Below are 13,610 nucleotides of genomic sequence, written 5' to 3' on the forward strand. Positions count from 1 at the left end.
CACAAAAAGAACTTGTAGTCAAGCTGAATAGATTACTTGCTAAAATGAAAACAAAAAAGTCAACATTCTGTAGAAGACTTTAACAGAACCCAGAGGCTCAAAATGTAATACTCAAAATGTTCAGAATACAACACAAAATTACCTGATATTAAAAAAAACAAAAAAACAGTAAAACATGAGCAATTCCCAGGGGAAGACAATCCTGAGGAAACCCCAGTGCTGGGATTTCCAAAGCCTTTAAAATAACTTTTATAACCTTCCTCCATGGTAAAAGTAAACACTCTTGAACACAGAAGTCTTTGGCAAAGAGACACTACAAAAAACTGAGTCAATGGAAATTTTGGAACTCAAAACTATATTTGAAATTAAGAGAATTACTGGTGGAATGAAGACAGTCCTACAGAAATTATCCAATCTGAAGAACTGACAGAAAACAGATTCTTAAAAATGAACTTCAGGGACTTGTGAGGCAACATCAAAAGGTCTAATATTTGTGGTACTCGAGTCTCAAAAGCAGAAGAAAGATTAGTGCATAAAAAATATTTGAAGACATTATGGCTGAGAACTTCCCTGAATTTGGTGAAAGACCTAAATTTACAGAATCAAGAAGTCAGTAAATGCCAAATAGGAATCACCAAAGAAAATTAGGCTCATGCACATCATAATCAAGCTGGTGAAAATTGAAGACCAAGAAAAAAAAATTGAAAGCAGCCAGAGAAAAACAACACATTGCATACAGGAGAATCAATATTTAAATGACTGTGCAGTTTTTGTCAGAAACCATGGGAGCAAGAAGGCAGAATGACAACTTTAAAGTGCTAAAAGAAAAAGAACAGTCAACCCCCAATTCCATATCCAGTGAGAATATCCTTCAGGCACGACAGCAAAATAATGACATTCTTAGATGAAGGAAAACTAAGAGAAACCGTCACCAGTAGACCTATTTTAAAAGAAATGGAAGGAAGGAAGGAAGACTGAGGTTTTTCAGGCTGAAAGGAAGAAAGACCACAGAGAAATCTGGAACTTGAGGAATGAAGGAAGAGCAACACAAATGGGCAGCTGAGAACCATCTGGGTCGCTAATGATCTCCTGGGGAAAGCCAATTCTGCAGAACAACAGATTCTTTTTGCCTTCTGAAATATTCCACTAAGTCTCTAAGCCAAAGCCCTTTGGCCTTCAGAATAAAAAGTCATGGGACCTGTTGAAGCAGATTTTTGCCTAATAGACATAGCTGGGTTAGGCAAAGAACTTAAAGCTCTAATTATTAGACTGTCTTTAGATTTTTTGTTCAGATAGTTCAGACAATGAAAGTGTTTCAAACTTCTATTTACTTGGAACATTATAATTCATCATCTATGATGTATACATAGAAAATATATTAAAGCAGAATTGGTTTAAAAGGCTAATTTCAATTTTTAAAAATATTTATTAATTGGGACTCTGGTTTCCATTGAGTCTTAGTGAATTTCATGACTAGCGATGTATCTTAGGTTACTAGTAACTTTAAATATCAGGTAATAAGTTATTTCTTTGGGAAGGTTGGTGGGAGGCTAGTCTCTGCCTTGGAACAATCTTGATGAAGCATCATTTTTTAAAATCACCCTTAGAAAAGCTTGCTGTATATCAGGAAGGGAACTGCATTTTCAACTCTATGCTGCAAATATTAATAGATGCCTTCTACAACGTCATTTAAAACTCACATATTTTGGGGGTACCTGGATGGCTCACTCAGTTAAACGTCCAACTCCTGATTTCAGCTCAGGTCGTGATCTCACGGTTCATGAGTTCGAGCCCCAAGTTAGGCAGTGTGCTGACGGCACAGAGTCTGCTTGAGAGTCTCTCCCTCTCTCTGCCCCTCTCCATATTTTCTGTTTCTTAAAAAAAATTTTTTTAAGTTTATTTATTTTGAGAGAGAGCACACAAGCTGGGGAGGGGCAAAAGAGAAGGAGAGACAGAATCTCAAGAAGGCTGCACACCATCAGCAGAGAGCCGGATGTGGGGCTCAAACTCACAAACCACGAGATCATGACCAGAGCCAAGATCAAGAGTCGGACGCTTAACTGACTGCACCACCCAGGTGCCCCTTTATATTTTCTGTTTTTAAATTGTTTTAATGTTTACTTTTGAGAGAGAGAGAGCGAGCACATGAGTGCGGAGGGCAAGAGACAGAGGGAGACACAGAATCTGAAGCAGGCTCCAGGCTCTGGGCTGTCAGCACAGAGCCTGACACAGGGCTCGAACTCACGGACCGCGAGACCATGACATGACCTGAGCCGAAGTTGGATGAGTAACTGACTGAACTACCCAGGCGCTCCATATTTTCTGTTTTTAAGTCAGGAATATAAACACAAATGATGCTAATGAAAATTCTATTATGCACGAATAAGCTTGCAGTTCGTTAAAAACATCTCATAGGATTCTCTAGTGCCGTGCAGTAAGATCTGAACTCTTCAGCATTTCAAACAAAGCCCTATGTGACCTCCATGACCTTCTGGCCCCTGTGGAGCCTCCCAGCCTTATCTTCTGGGATCCACTGCCTTCCTGTGTGATCCTCTAAATTTGGTCATTTCTAACTGAGGCATGAGCCTTTTTGTTTGGCATTCCAAAGTATCAAACTGCTGGCGATACCTTTCTTCAGTACAGACACTCCCTGTGTTTTTCCACATCTCTGGGTCTTTACCCAGGCCAGTCCCTTTGTCTTGGATGCCTGATGTTCTTCTCTTGCCCTGACTCCTTCTGACTCATTCTGATTACTTCGGTGTAAAATGTGGCAGTATAGGTATCAGAGCAGTTTTGTGGAAATAAAGAGAATATAGCACTATGAAAAACACAGCCCACACTTAACAAGGTAAGAAGTGCTCAGCACATTGTACCTAATGTTATTTCCTGTGAGGATTAATCCTCTGTGCCTTTATCTCAATCTAAAAATACTTTTGCCATATAATCATCAGAGTGAGAGGCTGATAATAAACTGATGGGAAAGCATTTTTTTTTTAAAAAGCAATGAGTAATTTGTCACACTGCTACTATAGAATAGGGTATCTCTACATGCAAAAAAATGAAACAAAAAAGTGTAAAATATTCAGTGAAAGGCGCCATGGCAACTTGGTACCTGTAATGGTGTTTATACAGCTCCCTCTTTGCGATAAGTAGAGAGAGACTAGAGCAGGTAGTTTTTTTCCCTCATCGGAGGACCCATTAAATGGGGGCATTCGGGGGCATTTGAAGTAGGGATATGCCGGAAGTAGGGGAGCCATGAAGCAGGTGTTTAAATGGGAAAACCTTGGGCTGGGAGAGCTCAGTACGACAGTGCCAGCCGTGCACTTGTGCGTCCACGGAGCCAGGAGCAGTGGGAGGGAGAAGAACACCCCTGACAGAGGTGCTTCTAAAATCCCCAAATCCTCCTGCCCCGTTACTCCCTGCTCGAGGGTCTGTGTCCTGTGGTCTCGTTCCACACACAAACAAGAGAGCCTGCGACACATGGAGTAAATGAAATAGAATCACCTAAGAAGGCTTCTCCTGGGATTGGTACCACTGAGAACCACTTACATTCCAGGCTCAGCAAGAGACAAGCGTTTGAACAGAGAGTCCTTTTTCAGTGTACGGGCCTGGCTTGTATGAAGAGCTGAAAACTCAGTGGCAGGTGGCCCTTCCGGGGCTGTAGGGAAGGCGGAATGGCAAGAACTTTCTCCCCGGCAGGCACAGCTGGGCTTAGATCTTCAGGGTATGTGGGAAGACAGCAGCGGCATCATGGTGTCATTTTTAAAATGTCTTACATGTAAAATTTCTGTAGGAGTATCAAATGCTAACTAAATTTCAGTGCTGTGCTTCCAAGCTATTCACTGGGGTGCTGCAGACAGAGTTGGGGGAACGTAAAGATTAACATTACCACCTCTCAGAAGTGTCTTTTGACAATCGGTCTTTTTCCTTAAAGTTTCTATATTGTCTGGTTTCCCTTTTGGACATGAAACATGAAAGGAAAATTACAGACTGCGGGCATTGGCTGGTCAGCTCGGAGAAGAGAGCTGGGGTCTCTGTGTTGGACTAAGTGAAGGTAGGGCACCTGGGTTTCAGTCTCAGCTATGAGACTTTTAGGAAGTAACTTATTCCCTGTAATGACTTTCACTTTTGTCATCTGTAAAGATGAAAATGACAGGAAAGCTATGAGGAAGTCACTCAAAGTGCCATGTGAGTCAGGAGTCCAAGGACCGTATGGGCAAGGTTGGTGATGTGACAGACCTTTCTTCCTCTCCTGCCCTAAGGAGCCAGTATCCTTGCTCGGACCTTGACTCTCTTTTTGGAGAGAGCAGAACACAGGCCTCAATTCTTCTTTTACCTTCTTTTCATTGACATCCACCTGCTCCTCTTCCTCATTCACCTCCTCTGGCATATCCTTGATCTTGTTCAGAAGCTCAGCCTTGGGAGCAGACACACTGTAGTAGGCAGGACAGTTGACCAGCATGCCCACTGCCTCCTTGTCTTCACTCCTGAGGCATAAAGAACAACAAAGTACACAGCACATTCCAGAAGCTTCATTTTACCACATGTCTGTGCATTCAGAAAGGTGTAAAAAATGCTATTCATTCCCTTCCCAGAAATTAGGATGAACAAATACTTACCAAAGAGTGATTACTATGTATAGGGCTCTTGGAAGCCAGGCAGACCTGGGCTGGAAAACACCAAAGGGAGTGCTGGGAAGGAGACTGGACATCAGGCCTGTGGATTTGCTAGATGACTCTGGATTAAGTCATTTGACCTCCCTACGTGTTTCTCCTTTTGTGATAAATATGAGTTCCTGAGATACAGGAGTGCTGATGCATGGGGGCACTTGTACCCCAATGTTTATAGCAGCACTTTCAACAATAGCCAAATTATGGAAAGAGCCTAAATGTCTATCAACTGATGAATGGATAAAGAAGATGTGGTTTATATATACAATGGAATACTACTTGGCAATGAGAAAGAATGAAATCTGGCCATTTGTGACAACATGGATGGAACTGGAGAGTGTTATGCTAAGTGAAATAAGTCAGAGAAAGACAGATACCGTATGTTTTCACTCATATGTGGATCCTGAGAAACTCAACAGAAGACCAGGGGGGAGGGGAAGGGGGAAAAAAGTTACAGAGAGGGAGGGAGCCAAACCATAAGAGACTCTTAAATACTGAGAACAAACTGAGGGTTGATGGGGGGTGGGGGAGGGGAAGTGGGTGATGGGCATTGAGGAGGGCACCTGCTGGGATGAGCACTGGGTGTTGTATGGAAGCCAATTTGACAATAAATTATATATAAAAAGTATGAGTCCCTGAGTGTGAGGGTATTTTGAAGGTGCTGCACCATCTCCAGTTGTGGGTTATTTCCTACTCTTCCACGGTTACCCGTCATCTTTCTGATGCCTACTATGATTGTTGCATGGACATTTGGCCATGTTTCCTTCTCATATAAGCATGACAGCCCAGATAAGCCTAAGAAATCTACAGCTTGCTGGTCAATGGCCACGAGATGTGAAGTCTACTCCCTAGGTACACAGCAGGGGTTTCGAGGCCGGGGAACAAACTAGGAATTGAGAAACCTGATGTCTAGTGTTCTCTGCTTGACTATCACCAAGCTGTCTTTCGAGTAGAGGTCAGAGCCTACTAACTGAATAAATGACTCTATGGAAGTAGGTGAGGTTCTCTTGGAGAGGTATTTCAATCTTTATTTTTAACATCTAGGCCATCATTTTACTATGGAATAAAGAGCCACAGAAGAAGTCATTTTTACTCATTTCCTGTTTGATAGGACTATTCTTCTAAGCAATATAGTTACATTTAATTCAGTTAATTGAAAAAATAGGAAAAAAGTCTTCTGATATGCCCCCCCCCCCCATATATTCATAGCATTACAAATGCTTCTCAGGCTTTTGACTGACTAAACCTCACAATGGCTAGTCTCATGCACAATAGGACATTGCTTGTTTTCACCAGAAGATGGCGCATGCCAGCCTTTTGAAATTCCTCCAGGTCTCCGTGCTGCAAAAGCTACATGACTATTTCATTTCTAAATTGAGAGAACGAATGTTCTCAGTGATAATGCTAGGAAATACTTTGCTAAGGATGTATTTGTAAGTTGCCTTGGCCTTTTTACAGCAAGTGGTCAGAGAACGGAATGAATGGAAGCCCCTAACTCTGATCTATGACACCTACCCATGGGGAACTGACACACCCAGAGAAACCCATCTTTGGGTCCTTCGTGGAACCCAGTGGATTGATTGTCTTGCGCATTGTGGGTACTCAGTAAATGTGTGCTAACCATCTGACCCTGGATAAGTCACTTCACCTCAGTAAGTCTCTGTCTGCCAAATCTGAAGAAGGGGACGGACAAGGTGACAGTTCAGGCCTTGTATTAGGAGAGTCTCCAACACCCTATCAGAGCTTGTAAGGACTCCATCGCTCCTTCCTCTCTCCCCCTCCCCCAAATCAAAACATAGTATTCCTGTTGGTAATTTAGTTAGGATCAGTTGGAAATTTCTAAAGGCAAGCCCAAATTTAGACAAAAAACTCTGTTTTTATTTAGTCTAGAAGCCACTAACTGTGGAGTACCAATCCATCAATCCACATAGTTTTCAATGAAAATTAAAAAGAAAACAAAAACCACTCTAAACCTTTCCCATAGTAGTCCTTTAAGGAAATCAAACATACAAGAAAATATGCGATCACCCGGGAGAAATCAAAAGAATGAAAAATACAGATTGCTCAGGGTCCTTTCACCCCTGTGGCTGGGGGCTGGGACGCACTGCATGACTGTAAACACGTGCCATCAGGGAGCTTCAGGAGCAGAGGCTCACTGGCTGAACAACACCGTGAGACTGCATCCACGTTCAGATCTCTCTTGATTTTTAGGGTTACACAACATCCACCTAACTCTTGAAAAGGGTGAATGTCAGTGTAGTAAATCCATTTGTCTGGGCTTGCTTTTTTTTTTTTTTTTTTTTTTTCTGAGAGAGATAGGGTGCAAGTGAGCAAGGGGTAGAGAGGGGGAGGTGAGGAGAGAAAGGGGTAGAGAGGGGAGGTGGGGAGAGAAAGAAGCGGGGCTCACCCAAAATGGGGCTTGAGCTCACCTAATAGGGGGCTCAAACTCACAAACCGTGAGATCACAGCCTGAGCCAAAGTCAGATGCTTAACCAACTGAACCACCCAGGCGCCCTGGGCTCTCTTCCTTCTTAGAAGTCTATGCTCACCTCCACCTTGAGGAGGCCTCTGCTCTGCTCACCACTTCTCCCTGCCACTCAGCACTGACCCCTGTGGTGCTGTCTGCAAAGGTGACTCTGTTGCTTATTGAGTTAGGGGCACTGTGAAGTCATTATGAGAGCAGGCACAGTCACCGCGCCAAGTTCAAATCCAGATGCCATCACTCACATGTTCTAGGGCTTTGGTTGGGCAGTCTTAATTTCTCTGCGTTTCAGTGACCTCACTTGTAAAAGGGAGGTAAGATTGGTCGCAACCTCAGGAGGTTCTTGTGAAGATTCAGTGAGATAATGTTTATATAAAAAATTACTACAAGGGCTAACACAAAGACATCAACAATATTAATGGTTTTAATGGCAATTGTCACCACTATTACTATTTTTGCTGTTGGGCAAGTGCCTAGTAACTCAAGGTCAGTCTGCCCCACTTTCTACTCCTCAGAGCCATTCTGCTAAGGCTGAGATGGCGTGTCATTCTTGGGTCAGAATCTTTGGAAGCAGGAAAATGTCACACAAGTTGTCCTAGACCTATTACCACCCCCATGGAAGGAGATTAAATATAAGTCTTTTTGAGGGCATTACCAGGGACTTACCTCTTGCTTTCATATCCTGCACAGTTGACAGTTCTTTGCATGGCCTTTCTCTTTATGCTGTTCTCCTTCAACAAGTTTACATCTCGGGGAAACAAACCTTCCATCAGGTCCATAGTTGTCTTCATTCTGGAGTCTGGATCCAAAATGTCTGCCAGAGATTTGTCTTGGTGGACAATTTCCTTTGCCAGAGCCTCTGTTCTGATGTCTTCTGAGGTCTTCTGAGGACCAGAACTAACATTCTTTTCTAAACTCTGAGTCCCACTGACTGGGTTGTGGATGGGAGATGGCTGCCCGGGGCCTGGCTGCTTGCCAAGAGCCCCAGCAAGTTGGGGCAGAGCGCCCATGGTGGAGGTTGGGTTGGTCTCGTTGGCTTCTGAACCCTTGACAGAAGTTTGCGATCTGGAAGCTGGTATCTGACTGCCAACCAAATGGACTGTACCAGGCATGGGCCTTTCCTTGGCAACCGTCACCTTGGCAAATTTGCTGGAGCTGCTAGGGATATTAAAAAAGAGAGGGTAAGAGAGGAGTCAACAGAAGGGTAGGAAGACTGAAGGAGAAGTTTTCCACATCAGGGCTGTGGCTTTCCACATGAGGAATGGTGGGGTGGGGGCAAGGTAGTCATGCCCTGAGGTTATCATTCCCCACAAATTGCAAGGTCCTGAGGGCTTTCTCCTCACCCCAGCAGTTGGTCACATGGGAGTGTGTAACTTTTTAAGGGATCTAGTAGGAATTCAGTTTTGGTGAATGTTGCTGTGAGATTCTAGAGCTTTCTGAAAGGTCCAGGTGAACAGAAGGAGTTAATCGCAAAGGCAACGTGTTCTCTTGGTGTTTAGAGACTGCTTGTCCTGGGAAGTATTTGTTGGGAAATGCTTCTTCTCTATTCTTCTGGCTTCCAAGAGGTTTTCCCTCAACATTACTGACCTTTAGCTCTGTTCTTTATCCTCTCCAATGGACACGGAGTGACTATGGAAAGAAAGCTGACCATATCCTGTCCATAATCCAGCTTCTTCTCTTTCTTTTGAGAGTGAGGCTACCTCTAGGCTAATCTACACCTCTCTCTCTCTCCCTCCATACACACACACACACACACCAGTGTGTATCTAGCATGGCCTGAGGCTAGGCAGGTAAACCTGTTTGGGGTTCACCATCAGGAGGCTCGCTTACACTCAAGAGAGGAGCCATATTTTCCAGTATCAGCTGTATCAGTAACAAGAGCGATACTTTGGTCTTCTATATGTCTTCCTCCTTTGTCTTATTTCTTAATTGATTCAGAACTCAAGCAGGAATGAGGGATGCTATTTATTTAAGACCCTTTGAACTTATCGTGTCCACAGAAGTGAACTATGCCTTTTGGGCTTTGGTGTCCATTTTCACTACTCTTGTTCCTCTGTTCCCGATGCTAGTATTGGGTACTAGGGTCACAACCTGCCAAGGTAAACAAATGAAACCATTCTGCCAGTTGCGTGACTTAAGCTTCTGTAGAAAATCTCCACAACAGGGCTCTCCTGTGGCCAATGAAAGGAGGATCCGGGGAGCCTGCAGGGTAAAACTCTTACTGGAGAGGGGCACCCTTTTGTTCCTCAGCTGGGGGCTTGCCTTATCCAGAGTCTGCCCACTTACCTGGTACAGGGCTCCTTGTGGTCCTCACTGTCCAGTTCTGCCTCATACAGAGCGTGGGGAGGAGGTGGAGGAAAGTCATCCAAGCTATTCACTGGGGTGTCCTGGCTCAGCGGAGGCGGTGGGGGTGGGGGAAGTTCAAATGCGGGGCTGGAAGCGGCGTTGGGGTACAAGTCCTTCACAAACACCTCATCATCATCATCATCTTCCCGAGGTGGTGGGGAGGCCAGCAGGACCGACTCAGATATTCGGAGGGAGATCCTCCCTGGAGTGCTTGGGGCCCCAAGAGGCGAGTCTAGAGTGCTGCCTGAGCTTGGAGGAGTCTGCTGTGTTTTGTAGTGCTTCAGGTCTCCAAAATCAGGTGACGAGGATTCTTCAGGGAGGCTGTCCTCTCTGACCGTGTGGGCCCACTTCACCCGAGGTGGGGCAGGCCGCTGAGGCAACGAGACCCGCTTCCTTGTTGCCTCTTCTAGCCCATGCTCCAGGCTGTCGGGCTCGTGGCCTCTTGGACTGGCAGGCTGGACCAGGCTGTGACCATTGCTTCTGTGGGTCACTGCTGGGGTGTATGGAGGAAGAGGCTGTTGCCCTGTCTGACAGTCCCTTCCAGTCAGCTGATCGGTCGCAGCCTGGGAGCTGGAGGGAACAGGGGAAGGCAGAGCTGAGATGAGCGGGGTCAGGGATGCAGCCCTAGTGTCTGTGAGATGCCCTTGCATTCCTGTGGGCAACAGCCTGGGGCAAGGCGTTGTTCTGCTGGCCTGCCTCTGATGGTCCAGGGGTCCAGGACATTCGCTGGGTACAGAGGAACCACCAACTGCTTTGCAGCCTGAACCACCCCAACGAAGGCTAGGATGGTGTTTGAGCAACAGCATGTCTTCATGGCCTCTTTCTGAACAACTGACGGACCTGGAGCAGGATATACAAACACAAGGGTTACAGCTCAAAAGAAAGGGGCAAACTCTGAACCCCAACTTCATTACACAGACGGGAAAAGAATTTAGGAAGCAGGGCCTCAGAGGAGCCACACACTGTCCCTCAGGCTGCTCACACAAAGAACCAAGTTTAAAAAGGACGCCTGGTGCACAGTTGGTTAGGTGTCCAACTTCTGCTCAGGTCATGATCTTGCGGCTCATGGGTTCGAGCCCCGCATGAGGGTCTGTGCTGACAGCTCAGAGCCTGGAGCCTGCAGTGTGCCTCAGATTCTGTGTCTCCCTCCCTTTTTCCCTCTTAGAAATAATAATAAGCATTAAAAAAAAAAAAAAAGATTCCAGGGGCTCCTGGGTGGCTCAGTTGGTTAGGTGACGGACTTCAGCTCAGGTCATGATCTCACAGTTCGTGGGTTCAAGTCCTGCATCGGGCTCTGTGCTGACAGCTCAGAGCTTGGAGTCTGCTTCAGATTCTGTGTCTCCCCCTCTCTCTACCCCTCCCCTGCTCACGCTCTGTGTCTCTCTCTCAATAATAAATAAACGTTAAAAAAAAATTAAAAAAGAAAAGATTCCAGGCATACAGTCCTACAGGAAATGTCAGATGGTAGACATGGGGGTCACAAGGCATTTCCTTTTATTAGCTCTCTCTCCCTGACCTCCCCACCCCCTCTACACATCCCACATAAGGCAGCTTTTCGGGGCAGGCTTTGGGGTATAAAAGGAAACAGGTACATTTCTTCTGCCCCTTTCAGGACTACTTTGGGAAAGCAGTCCCAGTGTGATCCCCATGGGAGAGGTCTGTTTGGAAAGCACCTGTGTGGGCTGTGAACTTGACGGTTTTATTTACAGTTTTCCCTCAGTTTCCTCCTGTTTTCACTTTTTACAATGGAAGGTAAGGAGGGGGAGGGGAGTCTCCCCAAGGAGCTAATAAACAATCATCTCTGGAGAAAGAGAGCAATAGCAATGGGCAAATGGGGTACGTGGTTCAACACCTGTCCTCTATCTAGGCTCTGAGGAAAAACCCAACAACTTCCAATACTTTTGTCATTATGCTCTAAAGGAAGAAAGGAAAACAAAACAGAAATCTGTAGCACTGCCTGCTGCCACCCAAGAGTTAATGTGGGGATAAAACAAAGCGCCGGCAAACCACCCTAATTTGAAAATTCCACATTTGGCGCTCCTTGACTCATATGCAAGTGAATCTGGAGAGCAGATGGAACTTCTCATTTTGCAGATCTGAGTCCCGAGGGAAGCTGTGGCTCAGTCCCCAGGAGAACCCCAGCCCAGGCCTGCCACAAAACCATCCAAGTGCCAGGCAAGGATAATGCAGCATATGGAAAGAGAAGACTGCAAAGAACCGAATTAGCTCTTCTCGGGATGTTATTTTTTCTGTATTATAAATGCAGATGGCTAAGGGGCCCATCTCTCTCTCAGATGCAGCCCCTCCCTTCCCCTCAGATATCCTTTTCATTCAGAGGCAGTATCTTTACCAGGAAAGTCTCAATATCTAAGATTGGCTACTTTGTACTTCTTGGTGGGTTCCCAAATGGGGGTACTGAAAACCCAGAGGCAGGAAATTCGGTGGGGGGGGCGGGCTTTTCTCTCATGTCTTACTCATGTTGGTATCCTCAGTACCTGGTACAAAGTCCTGTCTTGGGGGCGCCTGGGTGGCTCAGTCACTTAAGCTTCTGACTCTTCAGCTCAGGTCATGATCTCGCAGTTCGTGAGTTCAAGCCTTGCATTGGGCTCTGTGCTGACATTGTGGAACCTGCTTCAGATTCTCTGTCTCCCCTCTCTCTGCTTCCCCTACTCATGCTCACGTGCTCTCTCTCTCTCAAAATAAATAAATGAACTTAAGAAAAAAAGGACTCTCTCAGTAAATGTCTGTTGAACAACTCTGCCCAGCTGCAGTTTAGACTGTAGGATATAAACTCTTTTCAAACTCCATACCCTCTAATAGGACACAGAATAACTGGAATCAGTTTTAATGACTAACCTGGGTACCTTCATTTTATTATATTTGTATCTTGAGACTTTTTTAAAAGGGGAAGCATCACTAAAAAAAACCCATGAAATATAATATTTATCCTTTATTTAAAGCCCAAATAAACTTTGAGATATATATATATTTTAATGTCTGTTTATTTTTGAGAGAGCGGGGGAGGGGCAGAGAAAGATGGAGACAGAAGACCTGCACTGACAGTGCAGAGCCTGATGTGGGGCTTGAACTCACAAACCGAGAGATCACAACCTGAGCAGAAGCTGGACACCTAACCAACTGAGACACCCAGGCACCTCTAATCTTTCATATATTTTTAGTTTATGTTGAATCTTCTTAGTTTATAGGAGCCATACTTCAATTGTATATTTTTGAAGGTAATATCGGAGTTAAATGCTTAGTCTAGTTGAGAATGCTTCTCCTAGGGGATTGTTTTGTATGTTTTCAAGAACAAAAGATAGGGTGAAAGAGATGTTTGAGTCTCTTTTATACTAGAGTGTGAGAGGCAAACATCTGTTCACAGGTATCCAGGAATCCTAACATTCAAGAATGGAGTTTGAAAGCAATTAGTCTTCTTTTTTTCCTTCATAGCTTTTTTTAAAATGTGATAAACACAGAAAATTTACTATTCTATTTTTTTTAAGTTTATTTATTTTGAGAGAGCACACACGTGCGAGAGAGCCAACAAGGAAGGGACAGAGGGAGAGGGAGAGAGAGAGGATCCCAAGCAGGTTCCACACTGTCAGCACAGAGCCCGATGACAGAGCTTGAACTCATGAACCGTGAGATTATGACCTGAGCTGAGATCAAGAGTAGGCCACTAATTAACCTACTGAGCCACCCAGGTACCCCTATGACTCTATTTTTAAATGTTCAGTCCGGTAGTGTTAAGTATATCCATATTGCTGTGCAACAGATTTCCAGAACTTTCTCTTCCTGTAAATCCGAAACTCGATACCTAAGCAACAACTCTTTTCCCTTCCCCCAGCCCTGAAACCTCTACTTTCTGTTTCTATGCATTTCACTAGTTTATAGATGCCTTATGTAAATGGAATCAGAGTATTTGTCCTTTTGTGTCCAGCCTGTTTCACTTAGCATAATGTCCTCAAGATTCATTCATGTTGTAGCATGTGTCAGACTCCCTTTTTAAGACTAAATAATATCCCAGTATATGTATATACCACATTTGTATCTATTGATGGGCATTTGGGCTGCTTCACGAACTCTTTGCTATTGTGAGTAGTGATGCTATG

The 13,610-nt window shown here is 44.7% G+C and overlaps 1 protein-coding gene across 3 annotated transcripts in view; it reads right to left on the reverse strand.

Moving 5' to 3' along the window:
• The window catches only part of SHROOM3 (shroom family member 3), an 85,728-nt gene that overhangs the window by 12,803 nt on the left and 59,315 nt on the right, over positions 1 to 13,610 (reverse strand). Inside the window, exons 6-9 of one of the 3 annotated variants that reach the window (XR_006216933.1) lie at positions 9,439 to 10,338; positions 7,819 to 8,310; positions 4,337 to 4,487; positions 3,550 to 3,850 (exon numbers count right to left, since the gene is read on the reverse strand). Coding sequence is in view for 2 of the 3 variants with exons in the window: in XM_042984346.1 (XP_042840280.1) it covers positions 4,337 to 4,487; positions 7,819 to 8,310; positions 9,439 to 10,338 (1,543 nt within the window). In the remaining variant the exon portion in view is untranslated. The remainder of the gene's footprint in view (positions 1 to 3,549; positions 3,851 to 4,336; positions 4,488 to 7,818; positions 8,311 to 9,438; positions 10,339 to 13,610) is intronic. The other 2 variants (XM_042984347.1, XM_042984346.1) reach the window with 2 other exon arrangements.

Source organism: Panthera tigris, chromosome B1 (genome assembly GCF_018350195.1).
Source record: "Panthera tigris isolate Pti1 chromosome B1, P.tigris_Pti1_mat1.1, whole genome shotgun sequence".
NCBI lineage: Eukaryota > Metazoa > Chordata > Mammalia > Carnivora > Felidae > Panthera > Panthera tigris.